At 50.0% G+C, this 26,957-nt stretch overlaps 1 protein-coding gene across 1 annotated transcript; it reads left to right on the top strand.

Moving 5' to 3' along the window:
• Nucleotides 1–2,782: 2,782 nt before the first annotated feature.
• On the top strand, nt 2,783–26,522 carry ARF1 (ADP ribosylation factor 1). The gene is made up of 5 exons (XM_004384782.2): nt 2,783–2,875; nt 23,057–23,242; nt 23,562–23,672; nt 24,480–24,604; nt 25,009–26,522. Exons 2-5 carry the CDS (start codon nt 23,095–23,097, stop codon nt 25,168–25,170), a joined length of 546 nt encoding a protein of 181 aa, XP_004384839.1. The 5' UTR covers nt 2,783–2,875; nt 23,057–23,094; the 3' UTR covers nt 25,171–26,522.
• The last annotated feature ends 435 nt before the right edge of the window (nt 26,523–26,957 follow it).

Consider the following 26,957-nt stretch of genomic DNA (forward strand, 5'->3'; position numbering starts at 1 on the left):
CCTACCTTCCTGCATAAAGTGCTTGCCAAGATTTGACGTCCACCCACCCCTGGTGGCAGGGCTGGGGTCCTCGAGTGTGTGAGCACCCCCTCCTCACACCACCATCCCAGCCAGACCGCTCACCTCTGCCCCTCTGCTCAGGACCGTCCTGCCCATCCTTCCAGCCCGCCTTCCTCAGGATGCCATCCTGTTTCAGCCCAGACTGCTCTGAGCATCCCGTCAGGGGCAAGGGTCCTGGCAGGTTGGACAGAAAGTGAAGCTGGGCTGGGATCTTCCCAAGTTATGAGTTGTCAGCTAAGGCGGCTGCGGAATGCAGATGCTCCAGGGCCTGCGCTCTGCGCCACCTCCTGTCCAAGGCTGGGAAGGCACCCACTCTAGGCCCCACCCCAAGGAAGTCCTATCCTGGGAGTCTCAGGGAAGAGGTACAGGGCAGCCCCAACTCCCTGGTCAACCTCGGGCAAGCGCCTGGGCCTCCGTTTCCCTAAATAACTGCCTGATACTTCCTGGTCCCTGAATTATTCCCCTGGTGTGCCTGCTTTAACCCGAAGACGGCCCCCTTGCCCTACGTGGCAAAACCAGAGGCCGGGTTTGGGAAGAAGTTACATTTCTTAACCTGGAACTCATTTTATTATTTTTAAAACTGTGTGTATATATTACCCTCCTTCCTGTGTGTGACAGTCTTCAATTTTTTTTTTTTTAAAGAAAAGGAGAGGTGAGCCTCCGTTTTCAGGAAGTGTGCCACCCCTACTTCTGTCTCCTTTCCTCGGTTCCTCGGCTCCGAAGGGGTCACGAGCACAGGGTCCACGTATGGCTGGGATCTCTAGGGCGACTACTGGAGACACTGGGGACACTGGCCAGCATCACCGAAGGTGCCAGGGAGCTTCCATGCTCCTCTCTGAGAATGCAGACCCAGGGGCACTTTGCATGAGTATTTGTAGGGGGAGCCCTGGTGGCACAGCGATTAAGTGCTGGGCTGCTAACCCCCATCAAGCCCACCAGTTGCTCTGCAGGAGAAAGCTGTGGCAGTTGGCTTCCGTAAAGATTACAGCCTCGGAAACCCTATGGGGCAGTTCTACTCTGTCCTGTTGGGTCACTCTGAGTCAGAATTGACTTGACAACAGGTTTGGCAACAGGTTTGGATTTTAGCGTGGGAGACACAGAGCCCTGGTGGCACAGTGGTTAAGCACTCAGCTGCTAACCAAAGGTCGGTGGTTTGAAACCACCAACCGCTCCACGAAAGAAAAATGTGGCAGTCTGATTCTGCAAAGATTTATAGCCTCGGCAGTTCTACCCTGTCCTGTAGGGTTGCTATGAGCTGAAATCAATTCAATGGCAATGAGTTATAGGTTAGAATGGGAGAGAGACCCCTAAACAGACAACCCCACAGCTGTCGATGGAGATGACATCTGAGCTGGGAGTGTGCTGGCCAGGGTGTCCCAGGCGGAGAACGGGGTGGCAGTGGTAGGCAGGGGGAGCTGTGGGCTCTTCCACAGATGACACGTTCTGGGGCTGGAGTGGGCTGTTGTCCATGAGGGTTTGGGTTCTCATTCTCTCAGGAGGAGGGGACCATCAGTGTTTGAGGACAGGAGGGTCACAGGGTCATCGCTGTCTGGGGTGACAGCAGCCTACGCAGGTGTGGCCTCAGGGAAGAGCTCATGAGGCCCGGGCCGCCCCAGCCCAGTGAGCAGGCCATACCCGCCCCATCGCAGGTGGCTGATGTGGGCACTTGGGACAGGAGGCTGTCTGCCAGCCACAGTCACTCTGCACGCCCTGGCCCTGAGCGCCTCTGTCAGGCAGGCCCCTGGACCTGTGCCTGGATGCCACGGAGTGATTGTGCCAGGGCCCGAGTGAAGGACCCACTTTCAGCCACCCACAGCACCTAGGGTACTAGGCTGGAAAGCTCCCCTGCAATTTCACTGAAGCTTCTGGAATGAGGGACACCCCCTGAGGGGGATTCAAAGGCACCTGACGGTGGTGGGAGGGGGTAGCTCTGGGGGAGGGGCGAGTGAGAGGCCAGACTTGCTCTCTCCCCGGCTGACCATCGGTGATACGGCAGGGAGGCCTCCCCGGGAAATGGCTCCTCCACACCTCTCCTTTCCGTCTGTCCCTGTCAAAGGCCACCTCATTAGAGGTCACCCAACCACGCCCCTGCAATCACTCTCCCTCGTGCCACTGGTTTTCCTGCCCTGCTGACCCCGTACTCCTGAACTCGGTAAATCACTTCTTTCTTCCATATACGAATGGTGCTTCCCCAGGTCAGCTCCAGGGGCAAGCGCGTTTGTTCTGGTCCCTGCCAGGCCCTTGGAAGGCCTCCAGTGATGTTCAGGTTTGCAGGAGGAGGACGGCAGGGGCCTGAGAGCTCCCTGGACACCCCCTTTTCTGCGTGTGGCCGCCTGGTGGTGGCCACGGTTTCCCCCCCAATGCCGCGCGCGGGCCGCAGGGAGGTGGCCTCGTTTTCCCGGCGGCGGACTGCACGGGGTGGACTGGATGGGGAGGCCGGGCCCCCGTCCCACCGCTCCAGGTCGCGATTCCATGTCTGTGAGAGGCGGAGCCGGCGCGGCCCCAGCACACCCACTGCCTATCCGATCGCGGGGACGGCTAGAGCAGCGGGACTCGCACGAGCGGAATGGGACTGGGGACAGGACACCGAACCCTCACAGCTCGCCCGTCCGCCCCGTCTTCATTAGAGGCCCGCGCATGCGCGCCCAGAGCGGGGTGGGCGTGGCCTGAACTGTCCCCGCCCCAGTTACCCGGCGTCCCCTGCGGCACCAGGCACTGACGTGGCCGCCGTCAGAGCCGCCATCTTGTGGGAGCGAAACCAACGCCTGGCTCCGAGCAGCAGTAGCAGCCGCAGCAGCAGCCCGGCCGCCGAGGGGTGAGACGGCGGGGGGCGCGGGTGCGGGCAGGCGGCAGGCTAACCGTGGGGCTCGCGCGTGTCTATCGTCCATCGGCGGCGGCGGGACCAGAGGCGGCCGAGGCCGCAGGGCCTGGCGGCCCGGGGCTGGGCCGAGCGGCTCGGGGCGCGGAGGGCTTGGTCGGCGCCTCTCGTGTCCCCCTTGCTGGCCTCTGCCACCCCGAAAGCGCCCGCGCGTTGTCGCCCCACACCCTGGCTGCCTCCCACTCGTCGGCCCCGAAATCCGGAAGTCCGGCCTTCGGTCCTGGCCTCCCCGGCGTGTCGGGCTTTTCCTTTAAAAAGCCTTCTTTTCCTGCTCCTTCTCTCCAGCCCTCGCCGCTTTCGGAGCCGAAAGGTTTGCGTCCCCCTGGGCGCTGGAAGTGCTCGTTCGAGCGGGCCTCGCTCGACGCTGACCGGCGAAGGGAAGGGAAGTGGGAGCCGGCGCGTTTGAGTCATTTTGCCGTGGCAGGGTGGAGGAGGAAGCGGGGTGCTTAGGGCTCGGGGCGGGGTGGTCGCCCAAGGACGGGTGGACGTCTGGCTGGCACCTTCCAGGCGCCTCCGGGTGCCAACCCCGGAAGAGGGGGTTTTATGAAGCTCTCCGCAAGGATCGGGAAACTGAGTCTTGGATCGGCTCCGTGACTCGGTGAAGGTCACAGATGGTTAGGGTTTGAACCGAGGCCTCCTGACTCCAGTTCCCGTTTGCTCAGAAGATGGGGATCGGAGTTGGCCTGGCCGGTGCTGGGGGAGTGGGGGAGCGCTCGGAGCTGCCTGAGGGCAGGGGCCCTGTGCTCTGCCTGTATTGCCGAGATGGATGTTTCGCTTTCAGATGAGGATCTGTAGACCTCTAAGAGAAAGCTGGCGTTCGCTGTGAGATGTGAACGCTTTCATAGAATGCCAAGCTCAAGGAATTGCCTTCTGAATAAATCTGCACTCAAGGCTCCTGTGGCCTTTAGAGGACTGATTTCTCCTTGCTTTAACCTTAGGACTTTTTCCTTGAGTGTCATTGGGAATAGATAAGAATACCTACCTCTTTTCAAGCTGGTGAATTTTTAACCTACCTATAAAACAGTTTGTTCCCAAAATCTAGGTAGTCTCGATAGCAGAGCCGACGTCATGCTTTCTTGTGGCACAGTCCAGGTTGTTACGGCATGTGAAATTGTAATTTTGTTAATAAGGCTTAACAATTATGAAGTACTTAAAATGTTAAGTAGTTAATTCAAGCAGTACCTCCGAGCCCGGTGGCACCCCCCTTCCCCCCATTTCATCAGAAGGAAAAGCAAATTGCTGTTTTAAATGGATTGAGCAGAATTGCACAAGAAATCATGGGCAGAAAATGAGGGAAGTTCAAAAGCTGCTGGGTGGTCCCAGAAGTCACTGTTGAGAGCTGTATAGTTGACGTTACCACTGGTGTGTGGAGTTGTCACTTGTAGTTCTTGTTTCAGACGGAGCGTCAGCAGTTTTTTCTGCTTGCTGTTTGCGCGATTGGTTGTGGTGTTTCCAGCAGTGTGCCGGAGGGAGTGTAAGATCACTCACTGCATTGTGTACTGATCCTGTGGTCTTCTGCCTTGATGTGTTCCACTGTTTAACAAAGTGTTCCTGCTCTGTGGTGTTGTCACCAGCAGCCATATTGTTCCGAAGTGTATTATCTTGTCCGCACTAAGATTTTCTGGTGATCTCGTGGGAGAGGTCCTCAGTCCTGGGTGTGCCACATTGTAGAGTTTTACTGGTCTTCATGAGCGTCGTGTTGAAAAGTATCATGTCAGCGTTAGAGATATGCTTCTTGTGTGGGATGTCTTCAGATATTCAGAATTGCCACTCCAGAGAGATTTAAAATCGTTGGTTTGGTTAATAGCTGGCTTGACTTACACTCTCCATTCATCAGTGAAGGAAGATTAGGAGAAGGCAGAAGCTGGTTCTCTCCTCTGTACAGTTCTGGCTTTCAGAAATCACGAGGTTTAGCTGTTCTCTTTGCCTCTTGCACAATATGAGGAGGACGTTCGGACATCTCCAACTGCTGATCTGTCTCTACCTAAAACCAGACAGGCTTGCAACTAAACAGAGGTACGTTCTGGCTTTTCTTTTTCACTTTAGTAAAATTTATGTGGACCGTCAACTGCTGAGGTGGTCTCCAGAGTCAAATCGCCATAGGAGTAAACCCAACCAAGGGAAGAAAACTCTGTTGTGCAGTTCTTAAAATAGTATAGTAATTTGACTTGAGCGTTTAATCAGTTTTTTCAGATTTTTCTAATTAAATTTTACCTTGATATATCTGGATTTAAGATCTGTTCTTAATCACAGATCAGGCTCTTCACACTTTCTTACACACACCTTCTGAGAGTTGTCATCGTTCTAGTTTACGAATGATCAGACCTCAGCCGTTCTGAATTTGCCAAGCTTTTCACAAGACTGTCCCTGTCCACACTGTCCCTGATAGGTATTCCCCCTTCGACCCTTTCAACCTTCATAACCTTGTTAGTAGAAATGAGACGAAATAAAAATGCAGGTCTGTTAGAGGTAGTTGGGAGAGAAACAGACATTTCTTTTGGTTGGGGTTTTAAATTTTTGTGTGCTGTATCTGCTGCTCGTTGGCAGAGGCGGTTGTTAAAGACGTATTCTTAGCATCATCTGAAATAGGCTTTTGGAAAAGACTGGACCTAACTGTGGGTTGGGTCTAACCCTACCTACCGGGGTAAAGGACGGTGGGAAAGAAAGACAAGAAGATGGAAATTCTAGGTCACGTGGATACCCTTACCATCATGTTTCCATCCTCAGCTTTACACCCTCTTGTGATTGTCATAAAAAAACAAAACAAAACCCGCTGCAGTGGAGTCAATTCTGACTCATAGCGACCCTACAGGACAGACGAAAACTGCCCCATAGAGATTCCAAGAAGCACCTGGTGGATTCAAACTGCCGACCTTTTGGTTAGCAAACGTAGCTCTTAACCACTATGCCGCCAGGGTTTCATAAGCTCTTTAAAGTGTAGTTGCACCTCATCTGCAGCGATTCAGCGGTATCGCTATTCTGGGAGGTAGTTTGGCGCTCTCAGGTGGGTCAAATGGCCTCATTAGCAGGAAAAGAATTGCAGAATTTAACACAGAATCAACAAGACTCTTTATTCCCAGGAGAATCTTTTAGGCCCTCGCCCACAGAGTCCTGTCACAGCAGCTTCCCTGCAGGAGTTGGAAAGAATGGTGGAGGCTGACTGAGTTAGGAACTCACCTCCAGAATAGCCCTTGTTCCCTGGTTTTTACACACAGTGATAACGAGCACTTAGCAGTCTGTCCTCAGTGAATGGAAGGGGAAGAGTGGAGCCCCTGATGGTCCCTGACCCTAGCAGGGGGCGTGGTTTAAGTGACAGTGAGGGAGGAGACAGGAAAAAGCATAAAGCGAGGCAAATTTCAAAAACATCGCATTGGGAGCTATTCAGTGGAGGAGGCAGACTTCTTTATACACCTCCGAGGCCCAAAGGCTCGCTGTTGCTGTGTAGCATAAATTAATTAGACTTGATTATGATCTTTGCCCATCTTAAGGATGTAGAAGGGTGTATTTTGGAAACAAGTTTTACTTCTAAAAAGGATGCTAGCAAGTTAGAAGGATTCATTTCTAAAGGGCTTCAAGGGGTAGTATTTGACTTTATGGAAAACAATGGGTGTCTTTTTTTCTCATACGTTGAATTACTTTTGCACTACTGCATGTGGAAGCCGAACAGGAGACTTAGTGGTTCTGATCCTCTAAGATACCGAGGATGTTTAACGGGAAGATTTTGAAGTATCTTATCAGTTTGACCTGGAGTCCCTGGGTGGTCCAGATGGTTAATGAACTCAGCTACTAACTGAAAGGTTGGAAATTTGAGTCCATCCAGAGGTGCCTCAGAAGAAAGGCCTGATGATCTGAACAATCAGACGTTTAAAACCCTGTGGCGCGCAGCTGTACTCTGACGCACATGGTTGACAACTGGCAGGTTATTGGTTTGATTTAGGTACAAATAGCCAAGAAAACAATTTCTAAATTCTGTTTAGAGTCCTTCGTGAAGAGTAGGAATGAAGGTAGAGTTAGAAGTGTGCCAGCATTTTGATCGTGGGACTCAGGACAAAGGGTATTCTTTTAAAGGATGCTCTCAACAGTGTGTGTTCCTGTAAAGGAGTGGCTGTCTGCTTTCTGTATAGATCAGAATGTAGTTCTTAAGTAACTGATTGAATCCATTAATTTATATTTAAAATATATCTTTTGGCAAACTAATTATAGCTTTTAGCATTTCTCTTCTGTCAGGGTGATAGAAGATCTTGAAAATTACTGGGAAGATTAAGTGAAAATGAAATGAAGCTATCCAAAGGCAAATTTAGAAAGCAAATTTTGGATGCACACGTGTCCCTCCCATGGTATTTTTATATTGCTGAGATGCCACACTTTGCCTTGAGAAGTTAACAGTATCTCTGACACTCCTGATTCCTTCGTTGTTACGTTCAAAGGAATGTTCATACTGGACCACCTTTAAAACAGCGTGAAATTCATTGGTGGCTTGGTGGGTTTCTGCTGACAAACCGCTTTTCAGGGAAGGCATATTGTAGATGTGTGATTAGTCTTTTTGACCCTTAAGGGCCCTAATAAATGTTCTTTTACAGTTACTTTCACCTCTTCCTAGTGCCAGCTGGAAACTGGTAGAGGTGGGGAGGAGGAAGTGTTCTGCGCAGAAGATACATCATTCATAGAGTACTGTCCTGGTGGAGCATCTGTCCTCACCAGGAAGGCAGACAGACAGTAAACAAATAAAATATGTGGATGTTAGGTACAGCGGAGGCCTGTCAGAGCCAGGCAGGGCGGGCTGGGGGAGTAATCAGGGGAGCGTAGGAGGGACTGTTGTAAATGGGTTGTTCAGGGAAGCACCTCCCTGACAGGTAACATTTGGGCAGAGATGTAAAGGAGTGAGGCATCTGTGAGAAACGGGAAGCTTCTTACAGGCAAGGAGAATCAAAACCAAACCCGTTGCTGTCGAGTGGATTCTGACTCATAGCGACCCTGTAGGACAGGGTAGAACTGCCCCATAGGGTTTCCAAGGAGTGCCTGGTGGATTCAAACTGCCGACCTTTTGGTTCACAGCCAAGCTCTTAACCACTGGGCCACCAGGGCTCCGGCGAGGAGAATAGTCAGTGCAAAGTCCCTGAGGTGCAGGAGTGAGCTTGGTGTTCTTGGAGACCTGCCAGGAATAGATTGGGGGAGGGAAGGGGAAGAATGGATGGAGTTGAAGTTGAGGAGGCAAGCCTGGTTGGGCATGACAGTGGTTCTCAAAGGGGTTCTACAGCCCCCAGAAAGGGTTTTTTGGACATCGGTGGGAGCATTCTTGGATTGCTCAAAGGCTGGGAGTCGGTACAGGCATTTAATGGCAGGGGCCAAACAATGCTGCATCCTGTATGACTTCCATGTAGGTGGAAAATCCAGTTATTACATCTGTTTTACATACAGAGACAGAACACTTTTTTGGCGTAGTTTTAATAGATGTTTTGAATTTTCCAGGAATGCAGCTACCTTGTAAATGAAGGATGATTTTATTTGTTTTCAGAACCTTACCAAGAGTTATTCTCTGTTTCCGGGGTGGGGGGATTATCACCTCATGGGCACACAAAGTCTGCAGCTGCAGCTGTCTGTCATGGCGGTCCTCTGAGGAGGTACAGGTGTGTCTGACCACTTCATTTTATCTCAGTTCGTGGTCATTCCCAGCATTGAAGTCCGTGTTTTGTCACACATCACTTACCCTTTATTTCCCATTACAGTACAGTTATGCAATGTGATGATTTTCCCCCTTTTGCTCTATGTTGGTTATATTGTCTGTTAGCTTTCTTTCAGGATGGTAAAGGTAGAGTTATAAAACGTGTCATGGCGGGCACATTGGGCCTGACGGTTTCCAACCACTGGTGGCCTAGAGTGCGGTGAGGGCCACCAGACAGTTTGAGCAGGAGTGTTAAATCATTGGACTTACTGTAACAGTAACAAGCCCACTCTTGCTAGTGTGTTGGGAACACATTGTGGGGTGGAAGCAACGGGTTACTCCCACAGAGGGGAGAAAAGGTGGCCGGGAGCAGACACCAAGGGGAGCTAGTGGTGAAGATGAAGACAAGTGGTCAGTCTCCCACCTTTCAGAGGCAATGATGACAGGATTTGCTGATAAAGCAAAAACGATTTTAGGATGAGGGGACAGAGAGAGGGATTGGAGATGTCTCCAGGGCTTGGGTCTGAGTGACTGAAAGAATGTTTCTGTGCGTGAAAGTGATGGTCTGGAACTTTCTGTGGGAGAGTTAGACGCCCGGCTGGAAAGGATGTCTGTCGAGCGGGCAGTAGGATGAGTCTCGAGTTGAGGAGAAGTCTGGCTGGAAATAGCAATTTGGAGGTGTCAGCGCGTAGGTAGGTGGTAATGCCTTGAGCCTGGATGAGAGTGAGGGTGGCTGGAGAAAAAAAGTGGGAATGTGAGAAACGAAGGCTGGTGGGGTCCAAGGCTTGAGAAAGTACTAATGAACCAAGGGTGAGGAGGGGCACTGCCACCAGCCAGGCTGTGGCCTCTTCTCCACGGGAGGCCATGGGGGCTGTGGGGGGCTTACAGCAGGTGTACAGGAGCAGAGGTGTGGTATTGAGAGTTCTCTGAGCCAGTCTGCCTTGGTTTGCAGTGCAGACTAGAGGTAGGAACGGACCCAGGCAAGAGATGAGAGGTTCCTGTTAGAACAGTGCCCTCCCAGAGATTGGGGGGAGAACGTGGGGGCAAGAATGTGGAGGGGTGTGGGTATTGGCTTGCACCTGTCCCCGGCCTAGTGTGAGGCGGGGTGGAGCTGCGTGCCCCAAAGAGGGAAGGAGTCAGACAGTGGCTCTGGACGCCTGCCGCCCTTTCCTTTTTATTTCCACCAAAAGAGCAGGTCTTCCACTTCTGGAAAAAGAGGTGGCCTTATAACTTTTTGTTTTCAAATTCAGTTTTGGGGGATTGGCTTGATCACTCCCAGAGGGGCGGCCTCCCTGTTCTGAGTGATTTGAGGAAGAATAGCAAAACTCTATTGCAGGTTCTTGTATGAAGGCACATTGGCTGTCGGCTCTTCAGTTCCCTTTCTCTTGAAGTGGTGTAGAAGGGGAGTCATAGTGAAGCTCGGTACCCACCAGAACCCTACTTCGAGCTGTGAGAGAACCCATCTGCACCAGTGGGTGCTGTGATGTGGCCTCTTTGGGGAGTGAACCAAAATATAGAAACCAGCAGTTTCTTTGTGCCCAGCATATTTTGTGGTGAGCATATATATAATGAAGCGAGAAAAGTAAATTTAACGGGATTTACTTTGCTACAGAAATTAGAATCCTGAATTAAACCCAAACTCATTGCCATCGAGCAATCTTATAGGACGACAGAACTGCTGCCCCATAGGGTTTCCGGGGCTGTAATGTTAATCTTTACGAAAGCAACCACATCTTTCTCCCAAGGAGCGGCTGGTAGGTTCCAGCTGCAGACCTTTCGGTCAGCAGCCGAATCCTACCACTGTGCCAGGAGCTCTCCTCTGGATCCTGAATTACCTTACCTTCTCTGTGATGTCCTCTCTGTTAGAACCGAAACCCAGGAATCGTACTACATAGAATAGGTATGAATTGCAGTAGCTTGACCAATACAACACGAATGCACCTGGAAAGCATTATGCTTAGTGAAATAAGTCAGATGACACAAAAGGACAAATATTGTATGATCCCACTTACATGACATATCTAGAACAGGCAAGTGCATAGGAACAAAAGTTTATTAGTGGTTACCAGTGGCTGGTGATTTGGGAGTGGAAGGTACTGTTTAAGAGTTTGTGTTGAGGGTGATGAAGAGCATTTGGAAATGGGTAGTGGTGTGGTCATACAGCACGGTGAATGTAATTGATGTCACGTAAGTGTACACTTAAAAATGGTTAAAATGGCAAGTGTTTTACATATTTGTAAAATACCACAGTGACATTAAAAAAAAAAATAGTGTGACCAGATGCCTGCCAGTTCTGTAAGGATTGAGAATACTACAGCAACCATAAGATGTGCAAGGATGTGTGTGTGTGGACCTGTTAAAATTTCTAGCTACAATCAGAAGGTAAACTTTTTCAATATTGCCCACAGTCATATCAGCCTTTGATCTCTGCTTGACCCAAGAGACCTCTCCGAATTAGTTCACCGGTGAGGTTTGGGGAAATAGTTACGTGAATCTTGATGGGGAAGGTCAGCTTATTGTCACTACTCCATTTCTGTCCAGTCGTCCATCGGTGTGATTCAGTGAGTATGTGTTGGACCTCTCTGTTCCAAGCACTGTGGCAAGCTGTGGTGTGGCTAATGTTGATCAGCTGTGTGAAGGGTGCTCTTAGAACAATCTAGAATAAAGGACCAATTCTTGGCGAGAAGCCTTTCCTACAGAAGGTGATGTTTGCTGTTGGCTTCAGAAATTGAGTTCAGGTGCTCACTAGCTTATTGGAGGATTGGCAGAGTGTCTGGGAGACTGGTCTTAGAAGTAGTGGGAAAGTCCTAACAGGGTCTTCTTTAGGCGCTCCCTCCTGTGGTTCCCACTAGATTGGACTGACGCACAGCTCCCGTTGACTTTCGGAGGACTACTAACTAATGACCTGCCAGGTTAATTACTAAAGGTAATTAATTTGATTGATTCTGACAACTGGAAGTTATCGCATTGGTGGAGCTTACTGGGGATTCCAGTGCGTATTTAGGAAGTCCAGCTGCCACGCCTCGTGCCTTGCTCTGGCACACCCCTTAGTTGATAGGGGTCCCACAGTATGTGTATCTTTAGGGTGGTTTCTCAGTTGCTTCTCTGCGTTTTAGAATTATTTTGATTTCCTCCATTTATGTTTGTTGTGAGTTTTAATGTGTGGATTGATGCAAATTTGTGTTTGGGGATTTGTATTTTTCCAATGACAAGTCCTTTAGACTTAACTGCATTTTCAGGTCAGACATGGGCTATCCATACCGTTACCGCCAAAATAGATGTACCAGTAGTCCCCCCCTTTTCTGCGGTTTTGCTTTCTGCAGTTTGAGTTAACCGCAGTCTACCATGCTTCGAAAATGTTAGATGAGTATGTAAATTGGGGTTCTGTCGCCGAGAGAAAAAGAGGAGAACAAACTTTTGAGGAGCAGCTAGCGCCTGCTCCAAGGGATGTGTGTGCTCAGGGCTGTGCACATGGGAAGAAGGGGCTCCTCATACCCACATCCCAGCCAGCACTCTCTCCGGTGGAACTGATTTGAGCCTGTAAAGACCTCAAACTTTTCACTCTCAGAAAGGTAGAGGTCATGTGCCATTTGCTTTCAGTGGTCCTGAGAGGTTTGTTTTTGCATGTGGGCTAGCCTGTCTGCTTATTTCCTAAGGGCTTCCTGTGTAGAGATTTCAGAAGGTGTAAAAATGGCATGCCAGAGATATCTGACCTCCTGTAACTGCACAAGAGGGAAAAAGAATCCAGACCAACAGCCCAAGACTGATTGCTGTGAGGCAGAGGTCAGACATACCTCCTCTCTCAGCCATTTGTACCATTTCTGACGCCCTTCCGTGACACACTCTGCTTCTCTTTTGGGGTCGGTAATTCATTGCAGTGGCCACACAGAACTCACGGACCATACTCAAAGTTATGGGGTTTATTAGGGAAGTAACATGTTACAATTCAGGTTCAGGAATGCTTAGGATACAGTTCTTCACTCAGGATTCTTAGATCAGAACAGCCTCGTCTCAGCTGTGCCCACAGGCAGGTCTATTGCTGGCCCTCAGCCCCTCTGCCTGGCCTCTGCCCTGCTCTGGCAAGTGTTACAGAGCTTTTAGCTCTGCTGATAAGTACCCAGAGCCACCCGACTCTACCGTCAGGCCTCGGCCTGAACGCACTCAGCTCGACCCTCTCCTTCTTCCTCTCCCTTTCCCTCCTCCCCTCCCTCCCTCTTAGTCTCCTGGTTCCAAGAGCTTCTCGGTGCAGGGGTCCCAGGCCAAAAAGATGCTCTCCACTCCTGGCTCTTCTTCTTGCTGGTGGTGAGATCCTTTCTTGTTTCTGGGGTGGCTCATTTGAAGCCTAGCAGGATGGCAAAACCGACTAATCCCCTCGTTAGAATTCCATGCACCTTATTTACATTATTAGCAAACTGTCCAATCCCCTTGGTAGGCCACAAGTCCTCATTTGCATAGTCCCACCCAGTCTTTTGGTAGGAGTTACAAGACCATGTCGAGAAAGGCCATATAAAAGCAATCCATCGCCCCACAGGCCACCCCTGGCTTTTGTAGCCATGGTTCTTTCATGCTTTAAGGATTAACTTCCCCCTCCCAATCATTGACCAGTCCAAAACAGTCATTCACAGCCCTTCAGTAGGGCAGAGAGCCCTCAGGGTAAGGTTACTCAGGTGACAGCCACTGAGGTTGGCTGCAGGTATCTATCTAATCTGGTCAGGCTTCACCCTTTCTGGTCTCTAAGAAAATTTAACTGAGATTGTGTCCTTGCTCTGAGCCTCCTGGGGTGTCAGCACAGCAGAACCTTGCAGGGACTTTAGGTCTGGCCGCTGTGCTCCAGTCCGGCAGTGCCTCCCCCTTATCCACTCTCACACTTACACAGCTTCTACGATTAGTTTTTGCACTCACAGTTAACCCTATTAATAGTCAGTTCTCACAACTTAGTCATATGATCCTATCAGCATCTTCCCCCACTCTCTCTTCCCCAGACCCATCAGGAAAAGAGGAAACTATTCAGTGGGGATCCTCCCTTGTCCCCCTCATTTTGTGTCTAAGCACACTCGTGAAAGCGTGCAAGCCAGCCACTTTATTCCTTTATCTCCCCATTTTTAGATAGCCAATGTTTAAATTGCCAGTCCCTGTCAAACCAGTAGTCTGTAGAGACAGGCGTGTTCCTTGGTCTGTGACTCTTCTGTTCCAGTTGGAACTTGGAGCATCTGCAGCCATGAGCAAAGTCCAGTCCAGAGCAAGCCTTCAAATTGCAGCAGTCTGCACCACTTCATGGCGTCAGACATCTTTCATTTCATTCAGTTGGGTTCTGGTCACCTCATCCCTAGCCCCTGTGGCTGGGTCAGTGAGAACCAGCCAGCTCCCCCCATCCCTGTCTCCCTGGGCTAGGTCAGCGGGTGCCGATGGAACACATCCACCCTCAGCCCATCTCTTCATTGCTGCACCTTTGCCACTTACACTCCTGAGTGGACTCTGGTGGTCACCACAGGCCAGTGTACCAGGCTATCTGCGTGCCAGCTCCCTTTAACTTCCGGTCCTGGAAGGGGCTTCTACTCATGGTCACTGGCTTTGGCTTCCTCAGGGCACCCAGAGGCAAACCACTTGCTTGCTCGAAATTCAAAGAGTAAAACTGTGGGGTTTTTTTTCCCCCTGCAGATCCTTCCTTCAATGCATATCTTCTGTTCTCTTAGCAGTTCTGGGTAGGTCACATGCAGAATTCCTGGGTGAGGCCCAAGTTTTCAACCTATGGCCCCAGTACTCTGTACACAGGGCTCCTCTATTCAAACCAACAGCCTGTGTTTCTTTTGGGCAAATTCTAGTTCCCCTTTTAGCATATCCAATCACGTATTGGCTGAAGGTGGAATTACACATTCTCTCTTATCTATGATATCTAATATTCATTTCTATCGTATATTTAGGTCTGCTTTATAACACTGAAGCCCTGGTGGCACAGTGGTTAAGAGCTCGGCTGCTAACCAAAGGTCATCTGTTCAAAATCCACTAGCTGCTCCTTGGAAACCCTGTGGAGCAGGTCTACTCCAAATTGATTCGGTGGCAAGGGGTTTGGATTTTCTGGTTTACAACACTAGTTAGGAGAAAGCAAAACACATAGCCCTTTTTTAAAAATTCCAGTTTCATCTTCTCTACTCCTTTATCTTCCCATTCCTGTGCATATGGCCTCAGGCCTCTGGCTGGCTGGGACCTGTACACCCTGGCCCCTATCCATCATCTTGTTTAATCAACCTGGCTTTTGCCCCAGGCCACTCCAGATGCTGCTTTTCTTTCTCCCCTCAGCTGTAGCATAACATTTCTTGCTTGCCTTTCAGCCATTACAGGTAACAACCACTAAAGTAACCATCTAAGAATCAAAAGTTTTACTTCCCTTTCCACAAGTCTGGAGCCATTGCAGCAAATCCCGCCTCAGACACCAGCTGTAAAAATGGCGTGGCAGAGGTGTCTAACCTCCTCTCACTTCACAAGGGGAAGAAGACGCAAGATCAGCAGCCCAAGGCTGACTCCTGTGAGATGGAGGTCAGGCATACCTCTACCCTTCCACTTTTTTACCAGTTCTGACACCATCAATCCCTCCCACGAAACTTTCTCCTTCTCTGCTGGGTTCAATAATTCATTGCAGGGGTCACACAGAACTCACAGACCATACTCACAGTTATGGGGTATATTAGGGAAGTAACAGGTTACAGTTCAGGTTCAGGAATGCTCAGGATACAGTTCTTTGATCAGGACGTCTCAGCTGTGCGGTTGGCTGGTCTGCCTCTGGCCTCTGCCCTGGTCAGCCAAGTGTTACAAAGCTCTTTTAGCTCTGCCGATGAGTTCCCCAAGGCACCCCACTCCGCCAGTAAGTCTCAGCCCCCAGCTCCATGGGTCGGCAAACCTAGCTCCACCAAGTGCCTGGAGGCAGCCTGCTCTGCCAGCAGGCTTCCTGCCCGACAGCACTCAGCTTTTCCCCTCCTGGACCAGGAAGCCCGCCGTGCTGTCTCCTGCCGGTCTCCAGCCTCTGCTGCCACCATTTTTCTGCCGCCACTTCTTTCCACCTTTGGTGTTACAGCTCACTTGCTCACTCGCTTTCTGTCTCTCCTTCCCTCCCTTCCTCTCGATCTCCTGATTCTAGGAGCTTCCAGGAGCTTCTCGGTGCAGGGATCCCAGGTCCAAAAGATGTGCTCCACTCCTGGCTCTTCTTTCTTGCTGATGGTGAGATCCTTCTTTCCCATCTCTGGGATGGCTCATTTGAAGCCTAGTGGGATGGCAAAACCAACCAACCCCCTCGTTTGGGTTCCATACACCTTATTTGCATGACCCCATCCCCCACAAGGGTGGCATGCACCTTATTTACATTATTAGCAAACTATCCAATCCTCTTGGTAGGCCACAAGTCCTCATTTGCATAGTCCCAACCAGTCTTTTGGTAGGAGTTACAAGACTGTGGCGAGAAAGGCCATATAAAAGCGATCCATCACACCACAGAAGGACATACGTGTATTTGATGAAGTGCTTTGAGGACAGTTATGTTAAAAAAAAAAAAAAAAAAGTAAAGCCTTAAGAGTGTGAACAAGGAGGAAGTACGATATGGGAATATGTTGATTGATTAATTACTTTGGTTTTAAAGTTAAGGGTCACTAGGATTATTTCTGAGGTGTATTGAAGTGCCTCCAGTCAAGCATATTCACACACTGGCCATTCTGTTGTTTGGTGTGTGCTTGTTCCGTTTGGGCGATGCCCAAGGTTGTATTTACAGACCAGAATCCCATGGAGGAAACTCGCTTCCAAATGTCAGTACACGCGCTGATTGAAAGACGCTACCTTCAGATTGAGCTGGCAAAGAGCCATCTGAAGGGACTTGCACGGACTCCTCCCCTGAGAGCGGGGCGGAGAGGTGATGCCTCTCCTGGAACTCCCCAGGGGCAGGAAGCTGTGGAAGGAGGCAGATGCCTTTGGTGCCATCAGTTAAGAGTAAGGGTGCTGGCTTTGGGGTTTCTGCAGCACCACTCCCCTCCTGGACAGCCAGCCCTCTTTCTAAGGGATGGGTAGGATCCCACATAGAGGCAGGCTCTGGAAAAATACCTCCTTAGAACTTACCCTTTAGATGTAGACTAGGATGAGGTGTCTGTAGAATGCTTTTACATTTCTTTGGTTTCCTTCTTTTTCTTCATAATTGGATAGTTAGACATCTTATTTGCGTTGAAATCCATTGAGGGTTGCAGGTAGAATACGCTCCCTTCTCAGTGCCTGCTGTTTGAGACTTGGTCACAGTCTTGTGAGGCTTGTGCAGTGTATGTTGATCGCTAGTATGGGAACGTTCCCTTTCCTCGTAGTGATAAAATGTAACACAATACCCAGTTGAAGAAAAATGTCAGAGCTACAAAAAAGGAATATTGGCCAACAGGGCCACCTTGTAATGGCGTGTAGATTTGTTTAGCTTATTTATCAGTTTGATGTCGATAAACGAAAAGCAGTTTGTGGCAGATTATGTGACCATATCGCATGTGAAAGTAGCACGGTCCCCCTTTAAAGTTAAAATCCTTGGTTTTATGAATTGGAGGAGATAGGCTTCAGGGAGTTAATAATCTCTGCCTATGTGAGTGCTGGAAGCAGCCGCTCTTTAAACGAACCCTTGAAGAAACGTTTTTATAGTGTAGTTCCTTAGGAAAATCTTCACTGTTACCATAATTTTCCTCAAATTAGATATTGAAACAGATTATGAACTATTGAGCTGTATGTTTTACTGCATATAATTTATTCCCCAATAAACTTGATTTTTAAAAAAACCACAACTTTGATCTCATCCATCATTTTTCATTCCAGTCGGTAACGTCCTGTCAATCCCAGTTTCCAAGTGAGACCCATCCAGTAACTGGCAGAGAACAGTCAGGACCCTAAGTTTTTGCCTCCGTGGGTCACATTAGTTTTTACTTCCTGTGCTCTGGGTCATGGTTCCTGACAGTTCAGGCTGTCTTGATATTGTTAGAGATTGTATTTAATAAGCTAGCCTTAAGTTTAGGAGAAGTTATCAACTTTCTACTTGAACGTATTCTTTCTGCAGAGGCAAGATGTACAGCTCTAAATTGAGACGAGGGCTCTGTCTCCCTTACCCTGGGTCCTCTGTGAGCCTTGTTCGAGACGGTGTAAATTACAGCAGATGGGGCAGGTAGAGGTCACGCGGTTCCTTGAGTCACAGGTACATCTCTCTGCGACAGCTAAACCAGTTCTCTTGGATCCATTTACTCGAGTAGAACTGGAGTAGACTCACAAAGGTAGATTTTTTCCCCAAGCCTGTTGTCTGTTTGTTGGCACCATATTCAGAAGGCAGGTGGTTTGCTTCTTCCCCAGTGATGCCCTTTGACCTTGACCGCTGCCCTGGTCAGTCCCTTTCAAGTGAGAGAACGTAGCTCACCGGAGTTAAGTATGTACAGTAAAACCTGAAAAGCCGGAACCCATGTAAGGCAGAAACCTGTCAGAGAAGGAAAACTGAAAAGTGGTAAGACTGTGCCCCGTCAAAGGCAGAACACTTGGGAGACCCCGAGAAACAAGGCAGTCCTGTGGAGTTGCGGCTCTCACAGGTTTCCCTGTGCTGTTCTTTGCTTTACTTCCTAAAGCCACCTGTGTTGCTGTTCTCTAGTCCCGAGCAAAGAGAGGGAAAAAACTGTCCCTAAAGGACATCGGGTCAGCTCTGCCAAAGGTGGAGACCTTAGTCTGGTCAGAACTTTGAATCTCAGGGAACAGGAACGAGCTGTTACTGTTACTTTTCTTGTCGCCTCTAAGTTAATCAGAGTTGTGCGGGATGCCTGCCTAGGCTGACAGGTTCTTCTGAAAAAGAGTTTTCAGTGCTTACTAATACACAGGATGTTCAGGTGAACCTGAAGAACAGGTTTTGACCTGTGTGTGTGTGTGGAGGAAAGGGTGAAATAGCACCTGGGTTGGGCATTATACATCAAGCTAGAACTTGTGCAGACAGGCCGAGGAAACAGCTAAGGTTGTCGCTGTTGACCTTTTACCCTGCTAGGCGCATTGTGTTAGGTGTGCCCGTATTACAAAGCAGAAAACAACGGTTGGGCACAGGCGAGGAAAAACAGGCCCTAGGGGCTTTTCGGAATTTCTAGACTAGGTCCAGGGCGCCGTGAGGATATTGGAGTATGCTGAGGCGGGAAGCACTGACCAGCACTGCCTGGGTCTACGGAGGGGCATGTTGAGAGAGAGCCCAGATGGCTGTAGGGTCGTGTCTTAAGCCAAAGACTTTTGCTCATCCAGATCCTGGGCCTGCTGCCAGATTCATGAGCCATTTTCCCCTTTTGGGGTTCCAATACTTCGTTTACAATATGTATATATGAAAGTACATATAAATAAAAAATGTATTTTAAACAGTGTGTGGTGGGGGGAGGGCCTGGACCACTGTGGTAATTGCAGACTTGGCTGCCTACAGATGCTCTAAGGTAGGCCAGGAGCCCAGCGTGGAGCAAGCAGAGTCAGATGTTGGATATATCATTTGGTGGTACTGCAAAGGGCATATCGCGAGTAGAAAACGCACGTAATTTGTTGATAGTGTGCTGTGGTTATGTTTTAAGCACACGTGGAGGCAGGAATCTAGCCCGCAGTTCCCACAACTGGACTCTGTTTACATGGGAAATTTTATGTTTATCTGATGTGGAGGTTGGTGAGGGTATGGATAACTTCTTCTCCTTCCACGCCTAGGTTCTTGTGTTGATTTTTGTAAACATAATACTTCAAAGTTGACACAAAAAATGTCAGTAGCAGTCCTCTGTGCAGCCCCTCTCACCCCCTATCTGCTTCCCGGGACAGTTCCTTCCACTGCTTACCTGTGGCCGCCTTATTTCTAAGTTAACATGCTTACACTGTTCGTTCTCAGTTTATCGAGTTTAGACTTCTAAATTTGGACAGTGAGGATTGGCCCTTTATACCACAAATTCTTAACTCAGCTTCCCAGTATCCTAGTAATTACTATTGTGACTACATAAATACTGTTTGCTGCTGAAGAAGTAGTGACTGGCTGGAGTAAAGTTTAAAGTAATCTCTCTTTTTGTCCATTTTCATCTTTGGGTTTTTTGGTGGTTATTTTTTTATGTAACTGTCATTAGTTTTCCCCAAATGCCCTCAGCAGTCAAAGCCCACGTGAACAGCCCGTAGATAGCGTGTTCACTTTCTCCTGAAGAGCTCCATCCTCCTGCTCCATTGTGGACGGATGGTCTCCTCCTGCCATCACCCGTCTGCTCTTCTGTGATGGAATGCCCTTTCTCGTATGCCTTGTGGTAGCCTCTTGAGGAAGGAGCACTTTAGAGGCAAATATTTTGAGGCTTTGCAATTCTGAAATTACCTTTATTTTATCCTTACACTTAATTGATACTTTGGCTGGGTGTAGAATTAAAGGTTGAAAAGTCACATTCTCAGAATTTTGAAAGCATTGCTTATTGGTCTTCTGACCTCTGGGTGCTTTTAAGACCTTTTGACTTCTGATGTTCTAGAATTTGCATTGTGTGTTGGAGTGGGTCTTTTTTCTTTTCTCCTTTCTGAGAGGCTTCATTTTTAATGCTTTGATTGAGTTTTTGATTTTGGTTGTTTCTAATTTCTCCTGGGTTTTTCTTGTTTTGTTTTTCTGTTTTATTTGCTTCCCTCCAAAGTCCTTTTTTGTATGTTTATTTTGGTCTCTTATGTTGGTGACTTTTTAAAGGTGGACAGCGAGGGGTGGACTCTGCTGTTTTGGGGGCCTCCAAATGCTGTCCTTTCTCTGAGGCCTTTGGTCTCTCGTGTACAGAAGCCTGCAGGGGTATATGCATAGCTCACGTCATTGTTCTGGCAGCTGAATGGGGGTTTCACGGCTGTCCAGTGTGTTGGTATGCGCTGGGACCCTCTGCTTTCAGCATAGCATCTCCCTCACACCCTCCTCTGTGCTTTAGATACCTCGGTCTGAGCCTCTCTGATTCAGTGGCTCCAAGAAGGTTCCTTCCATCTCCTGCAGAGCTGGGGAAGAAGCAGGCAATGATAATCCCTACCCAGGTTTTCAGCCCAGCTCCCTTCTCATCCCTTTCTTTCATCTTCAGACCTGGTGCAGCAAGTTCCCCAAGTTTCCAGGGTTCTCCAGGAGCTCTCGGCTTGCTTCTCATTTGGGACTCCCTCTCTGCAGGGCCTTAGATTCTATCTTTCTCTGCCTAGTCAAGTGTCGTGTTCCAAAATTTGTCTCCTTTCCCTTTGTCCGTGTGGGTTTCTGCATTTTTATTTCTTTATTGATACTGATTTCAGGAGTGAGCTGATAAATTTGTATGCTTACTCTGTCCTGTTTTCCCATAAAGAATTTTTAATCCTCTTTAAGAAAATTGGCTGTCTCCAGAAAAGGGAATGTTACAGTGAAGATCTTTCTAAATTTTAAAATTCATTTAATTTTAACGGGTAATATGGTTCAAAACCAAAAAAGAATAAAAGGTGTCCAGAGGGCACTGCAGCCAGCTCAGAGGGGCTCTGCTGGCTGAGTCTGGACCACTGGGGCCCCTGCATCAAGAGGCTTATTGACTGCCCCATTGACCGCACACAGTGGGGACTCACGGGTCTGTGCTGATAGCCGCGAACGAATAAGTGAATGGTGGCAGGAGGGAAGAGGGGTGTCTGTACCGTAGAAGGCTAACCAAGAACTGTAGGACGAATGGCTAAGTAGAACGTCACCACTTGGCAGCCATCCCAACAAAGAGACGTAGCAAATGTCACCTTTATCAAGTCATCAAAAGTGAAAACCAGTACTGAGCAAACTCTGAATGCCACCAGATGGGACAACACGGAGAGCACAGCGCCTCCTGGTGTTTCCAAGATGCGTAACCTGCAGCCCGTCACAGGGACATGAGACAAACCCAGATTGAAGGACAGCAACCCGAATGTCGGCCTGTCAGGAAAGGTTGAAGAGGTTCGAAACTACTTCAAAAGGGAAAAAGCATCCCGTGAAGAGTCGTTCCTGCTTGGTCTCAGATCCACCCATTTCCCCAGCCCCTGGAAATACTAGTTTCATATTAACAGCCTTCCAGATGCCTCTGTGCATAGGCAGTTCAGTACAAGCAATCTGTAAAGGAAGGCTTGTCATACTCTCTGTTCTTCACCTTGCTTTTTTAACTTAATATGTATCGGTTAGTTTTCTAAACCAGCACATAAAGAACTCCTTCATCCTTTTCCACAGCTGCATAGTACTTCACTGTTTGGTTTTACTGTTAGGTGGTTAAAATCCCAAATTTGTAAGCATTTGAGAAAGTGATGACCATTTTTTATAAAGCTCTTGTTTGGGGGGTGAAGGGAGCAAAACAAAACAATTGAAGGTCAGAAGTGCCCACAGAATGGCCAGGCATTCAGGGGCCTCTGGGACTTGGTGACACTTCCTTCCTGCAAGTTTTGAGCCTCGTCTCTGACACAGGTGGTGTTAGCTGACTTGGATCAGTGGTCCCAGAGTCTCTGTCGTGCTGAGGGCCGGATGAGCTGTGCATGGTCCTGCATACACCTGGCACTGCCCACAGGAGCCTGCCAGCGACATGCGCCCCAGGGGTGGCCGCAGCCTCAGCTGGAGGGACTGTGACGGTAGAGTCCCCTCTACTGGCATGAATACCATTGCGCCTCCTGGGTTTATCTGTGGACGTAATGCCCTACATGCCTTACAATGTCCTCCGCCTTCCTAGAACAAAGGCGTGCTGGGGCCAGTGCAGGAGTGGGATCTGCGTGCTTAGACCCCTGCCCTGGTGTGCTGTTGGGGTGGCGGGAGCCTGGGAGGTCCTGCCTCCAGGCCGCATGGCCCAGCTCTGGCACTGGAGTGAAAGTTGACTGCTCTCACTGGAATCCCCAGGACCCAGCACCGCAGGCTTCCGTTTTGTGCGACAGGGTGACTCAACTCCTGTATCAGGGTGGGGACCCTCATAGGCTGAGGGCTCTTTTGGGTTGTTCTCTCTGGCCCTGGAAAATGTCTATTGGATTGCAAAGAAGATCTAGCATTCGTTTGAAAGTACCAGTTTTCAAATGGTAAACATCTCGTCTTCAGGGGTGAGTCCTACTTGGAACAGTGACATGTTTGAGGGAACTTAGGAGTCAGGGCATAGTTCTGGGCCTTTCTGTACCCTAACTTGCTGTGTAACTTTGGGAAGTTATTTTCTGAGATAGCGCCATGTAAAATTAAGGAGTTACTGCAGCTGCGTAAAATTCTGATTCATCGAAAGTCCAGCCCTCTAATCTGAGGCTGATTTGGGGGCAGTTCACTTGAGTAGCTTAATATGCAGGATTCATTTTTCTGTTGCTTGGGAACCAGAATTGCGTAATTTCCTGAGCCGTGAGCTTTAGAAAGAGGTAACTGTGTGTGAGCACATCCTCGGTGGGCGGGTGGGTGGGTAGTCTCTGAATTGCTTCTCCGGTGCTGGCTGGGGCCACACAGAGACGGAAACCTGTGGAACATCTTGTCTTTTCAGGTGTCTCTGGCCAGTGTTGATTTCACCAGTCTGCAAGTATGGGGAATATTTTTGCTAACCTCTTCAAGGGCCTTTTTGGCAAAAAAGAAATGCGCATTCTCATGGTTGGCCTGGACGCTGCGGGAAAGACTACGATTCTCTACAAGCTGAAGCTTGGTGAAATAGTAACCACTATTCCCACTATAGGTAAGGAGTCCAGCCTTTGTGCAAACCTGTCCTTTCATCCAGTGGGGCAGGCTCTGGGAGGGCGCAGGGCCCTGCTGGGAGCAGGCTCAGGGGGTGCCTCCGTTGGGAGCCAGTAGGGAGGAACCCTTCTGAGGGAAGTGAGGGACCAGCAGGGACTTGATTGCTGCTGCCGCTTAGTCCACTGGGGCTCCCCGGGGGCGTCCTGCCAGCCCCTCCTCAGTGACCCCCGGGGGACAGAGTGTCTCTTTGTTCAGCAGCTCCCGCCAAGCATGATGAGGGCAGAGAAGACGCTCATCTTCCAATCTCTTGCTCCTCTCAGGTTTCAACGTGGAAACGGTTGAGTACAAAAACATCAGCTTCACCGTGTGGGATGTGGGTGGCCAGGATAAGATCCGGCCCCTGTGGCGTCACTACTTCCAGAACACACAAGGTGAGCAGCTGGGGCCCGGTCCAGCAGGGCCACTGGGCCCAGAGGCACGCGTGCGCGCGCTCCCCTGTAAAGCGGAAACCTGGGCCTGTTCCGGTAGGAGGCCTTCAGCTCCTCAGCAGGCTGGAATTCAGATAGGCCTGAGAAAGCTTTGGTTTGGTTTTGAGTTATTAATAACAGCTCACGTGTAGATGTGTACGAACACCTGCACGGCCCCCTGTGCCAAGTGCTGTAATGGTTGATCCCGCGTAGCCCTCAGAAGAGCCCTGGCGAGGCTGGTGCTGTCTTCTGATTTCACAGATGAGGAAACAGGCAGCCAGGGTAAATGCCTCGCATTCTGTTTACTACCATCCCGGGAGTCCCATTGTTGGGACTTAGGGTGGCCTGTCAGGCAGCCACTCAGACCCTTGCTCCCTCAGCAGAGCCCCACGAGGGCCCCAGGAGGACCCTGGCCACCTCCTTTTTGCTGACTGCCTGCACTTGACCTCTCACTACCAGAAAGTGCTGCTGCCTTTTTAGAAATGGGGGGGCGGGGGGGTGCTGCCTCTTGGAGGCCTCCTTGGGCAGCCCAGAAAATGGACTGCTCATGTGGGAGTCCCTCTGAGCACAGGCAGCAGTCAGGGTGCCCGTACCTCCCCTCCGGTGAGTCCCGCGGTCTCACAGACACGTGGTGGCTACAGGAAGACCAAGCCTTCAGCCCCACGACAGCCCGTCTGCTTCCACTTTCAGAAGTCAGGCCACGTTGCCTGCAGGTGAGGCTGGGCAGGGTGGGTTTTCAGCCTTTTGCAATGATGCCCGCTTGCTTTGTAGGTTTGATCTTTGTGGTTGACAGCAATGACCGGGAGCGTGTGAACGAGGCCCGTGAAGAGCTCATGAGGATGTTGGCAGAAGACGAGCTCAGGGATGCTGTTTTATTAGTGTTCGCTAACAAGCAGGTACGCACCTGGGCATGCCCTTCTGCAGCATAGAAACCGCCGCCGAGATGGGGGGTCTGCGGCCTCATCAGTGATACGGCAGGGTTGCTCGAGGCCGGGCTCTGGGCCTGGGAAGAACCTGAGGCCCAGGGACTTGGCCCAGGATGTGACTGGTAGCGGATGCTTTCCGTGCATCCTTTCATTTGACTCACTGTGCCATCCTGTGTGGTCGTTGTTGCTGGGCCCTGAATGAATTGTCCCCTTATGACATTTGGCAAACGAAAGTGCCGAGAAATGAGGTGCTGGGCTCAAGGTGGAGCATGCAGGCTGCCCCTCTCGCCGGGAGAGAGCTGGCTGGGGCGGGCTGGCTCCCCGCGGGCCCATCATGCTCACCGAGAGCCTGGGTGTGTCGTCTTTCTCCCCAGGACCTTCCCAATGCCATGAACGCCGCTGAGATCACAGATAAACTGGGGCTACACTCCCTGCGCCACAGAAACTGGTACATTCAGGCCACCTGCGCCACCAGCGGGGACGGGCTCTATGAGGGGCTGGACTGGTTGTCCAATCAGCTGCGGAACCAGAAATGAGCCGAGACCGGTCCTCCTCCCTCTCTGCCTCCTCTCCCTCCTCCTCCTCTCTCGCCCTCTGCTTTCCTCTCGTGTGGCAAACTGTGCGGCTCTGTGGTGTTGAGTGCCAGAAGCTGTCTCCAGGGGTTGGGTCACAGTGTGTACACACCGTGCTGTAAATGCGGCAGACACAGCCTGCAAACAGGTTTTTTATTTAATGTAAATAGTTTTTGTTCCAATGAGGCAGTTTCTGGTACTCCTATGCAATATTACTCAGCTTTTTTTATTGTAAAAAAGAAAAATCAACTCACTGTTCAGTACTGAGAAGGGATTTCCACACACTGAACCTGGGCTCCCCGGGGTTACTGTGTTATAAGAACCAAGCGCCCTCTCTCGGCCTGAGACCTGTGTTGAGATCCATTTGGGTGGTTGGTTTTTAACCCAAACTCAGTGCATTTTTTAAAGTAGCTAACAATAAAGGAGAACACTTGAACGCACAGAAGGGAGAAACACACCCAGTGGAGGTTTTACAGGAACAGCCTGAGTACTAGTCCATCTGACGGTGTTTCCCGTTGGGAACATGAGCCAAGGCGACAAAAACAAACCCACCATCAATTCTGCATGGTCACAATAGAGATCCCTGTAACTACTCTTTGTCTTTTTGGATCATCCTGTATTTCATAGGGAGTTTGTGCTTGTACTTGTGCTCACACGGTTACCTAGGAAACGAGCTTTGAGGCTGTGCATGGCCCAGGCTACCATCTGAGCACCGCAGGCCCTCTGTTGGGCCGCTGGGCCCCTGGTGACGGGAACCCGCGCGGCTGGCCGTGGCGTGGGCAGCGGCCTTTGGGCTCTCAGCGTGGAAGAAAGTAGAGCACCACCCACCGTTCTCTCGGTCAGGTGTGTGGTGCTTTTATGTGACCACTCAGCAGAGCAGAGAGCCCCGTTCCTCCCAGCGCTTACTCAGACACCTTGGCCAGAGCAGCAGACTCCCGGGACGTAGGGTCTCCCACAGGAGTGCATGCCAGCTGGGAGCTTTCCACCCAGAGTGCACAGCCTGTCGGAGCACCCCGTCTGTACATGTGTGAAGTAGCTTCCACTCCCTCATCCTGCAACGGTCAGATTTGCCAGCGAGAAAAGACGACGTCTATACTTTTTTCTTTTGTATTTTGATAAACACTTGAAGAAGCTGGAGCTGTTAAACTTTATCTCGGGGGGAACCCCTCAGAACTGGTTTATTCGGTGTCGTGGAACCTCTGACTGCTTTCAATACACAATTAGTAATCAACTGTTTTGTATACTTGTTTTCAGTTTTCATTTCGACAAACAAGCACTGTAATTATAGCTATTAGAATAAAATCTCTTAACTATTTCATGAGCTTTTCAGTGCGTCGGTGCTGCTCCCCGACAGCTGCTCAGTCCCTGGCACACTGCACCTAGAAAGTTGGCAGAATACAAAAAAAGCCCCTTTTCAGACAACACAAACAGAAGAGCAGAGACCCGTACCTTCCCCTCACCTCTCCCGCCTGTACTCAATCTGTGTGGGGCCTTGGCAGCTCTGTGGCCCACCACACCCCTCGTGTAACCAGGCTGAAGGATTCCGCCCCTGAACACCTCTCACCCCGTCTGAACCAGTGCTCATCCGCTATCCCGGATGTAACCTCAGGCGTGCGCACCTGAGGGCGAGTTCTCTGGCGTCCACGGGGCTGAGTGGATTTCCAGGGCCGAGCGGGGCCACGGGATCACTGCAGTGGCCTTTGGCATCCTGCCATGTCTGCTCCTCGTTCAGCAGGGTGCCTCCCGACACT

The sequence above is a fragment of the Trichechus manatus genome, unplaced genomic scaffold, assembly GCF_000243295.1.
Source record: "Trichechus manatus latirostris isolate Lorelei unplaced genomic scaffold, TriManLat1.0 scaffold00128, whole genome shotgun sequence".
NCBI classification, from domain to species: Eukaryota; Metazoa; Chordata; class Mammalia; order Sirenia; family Trichechidae; genus Trichechus; species Trichechus manatus.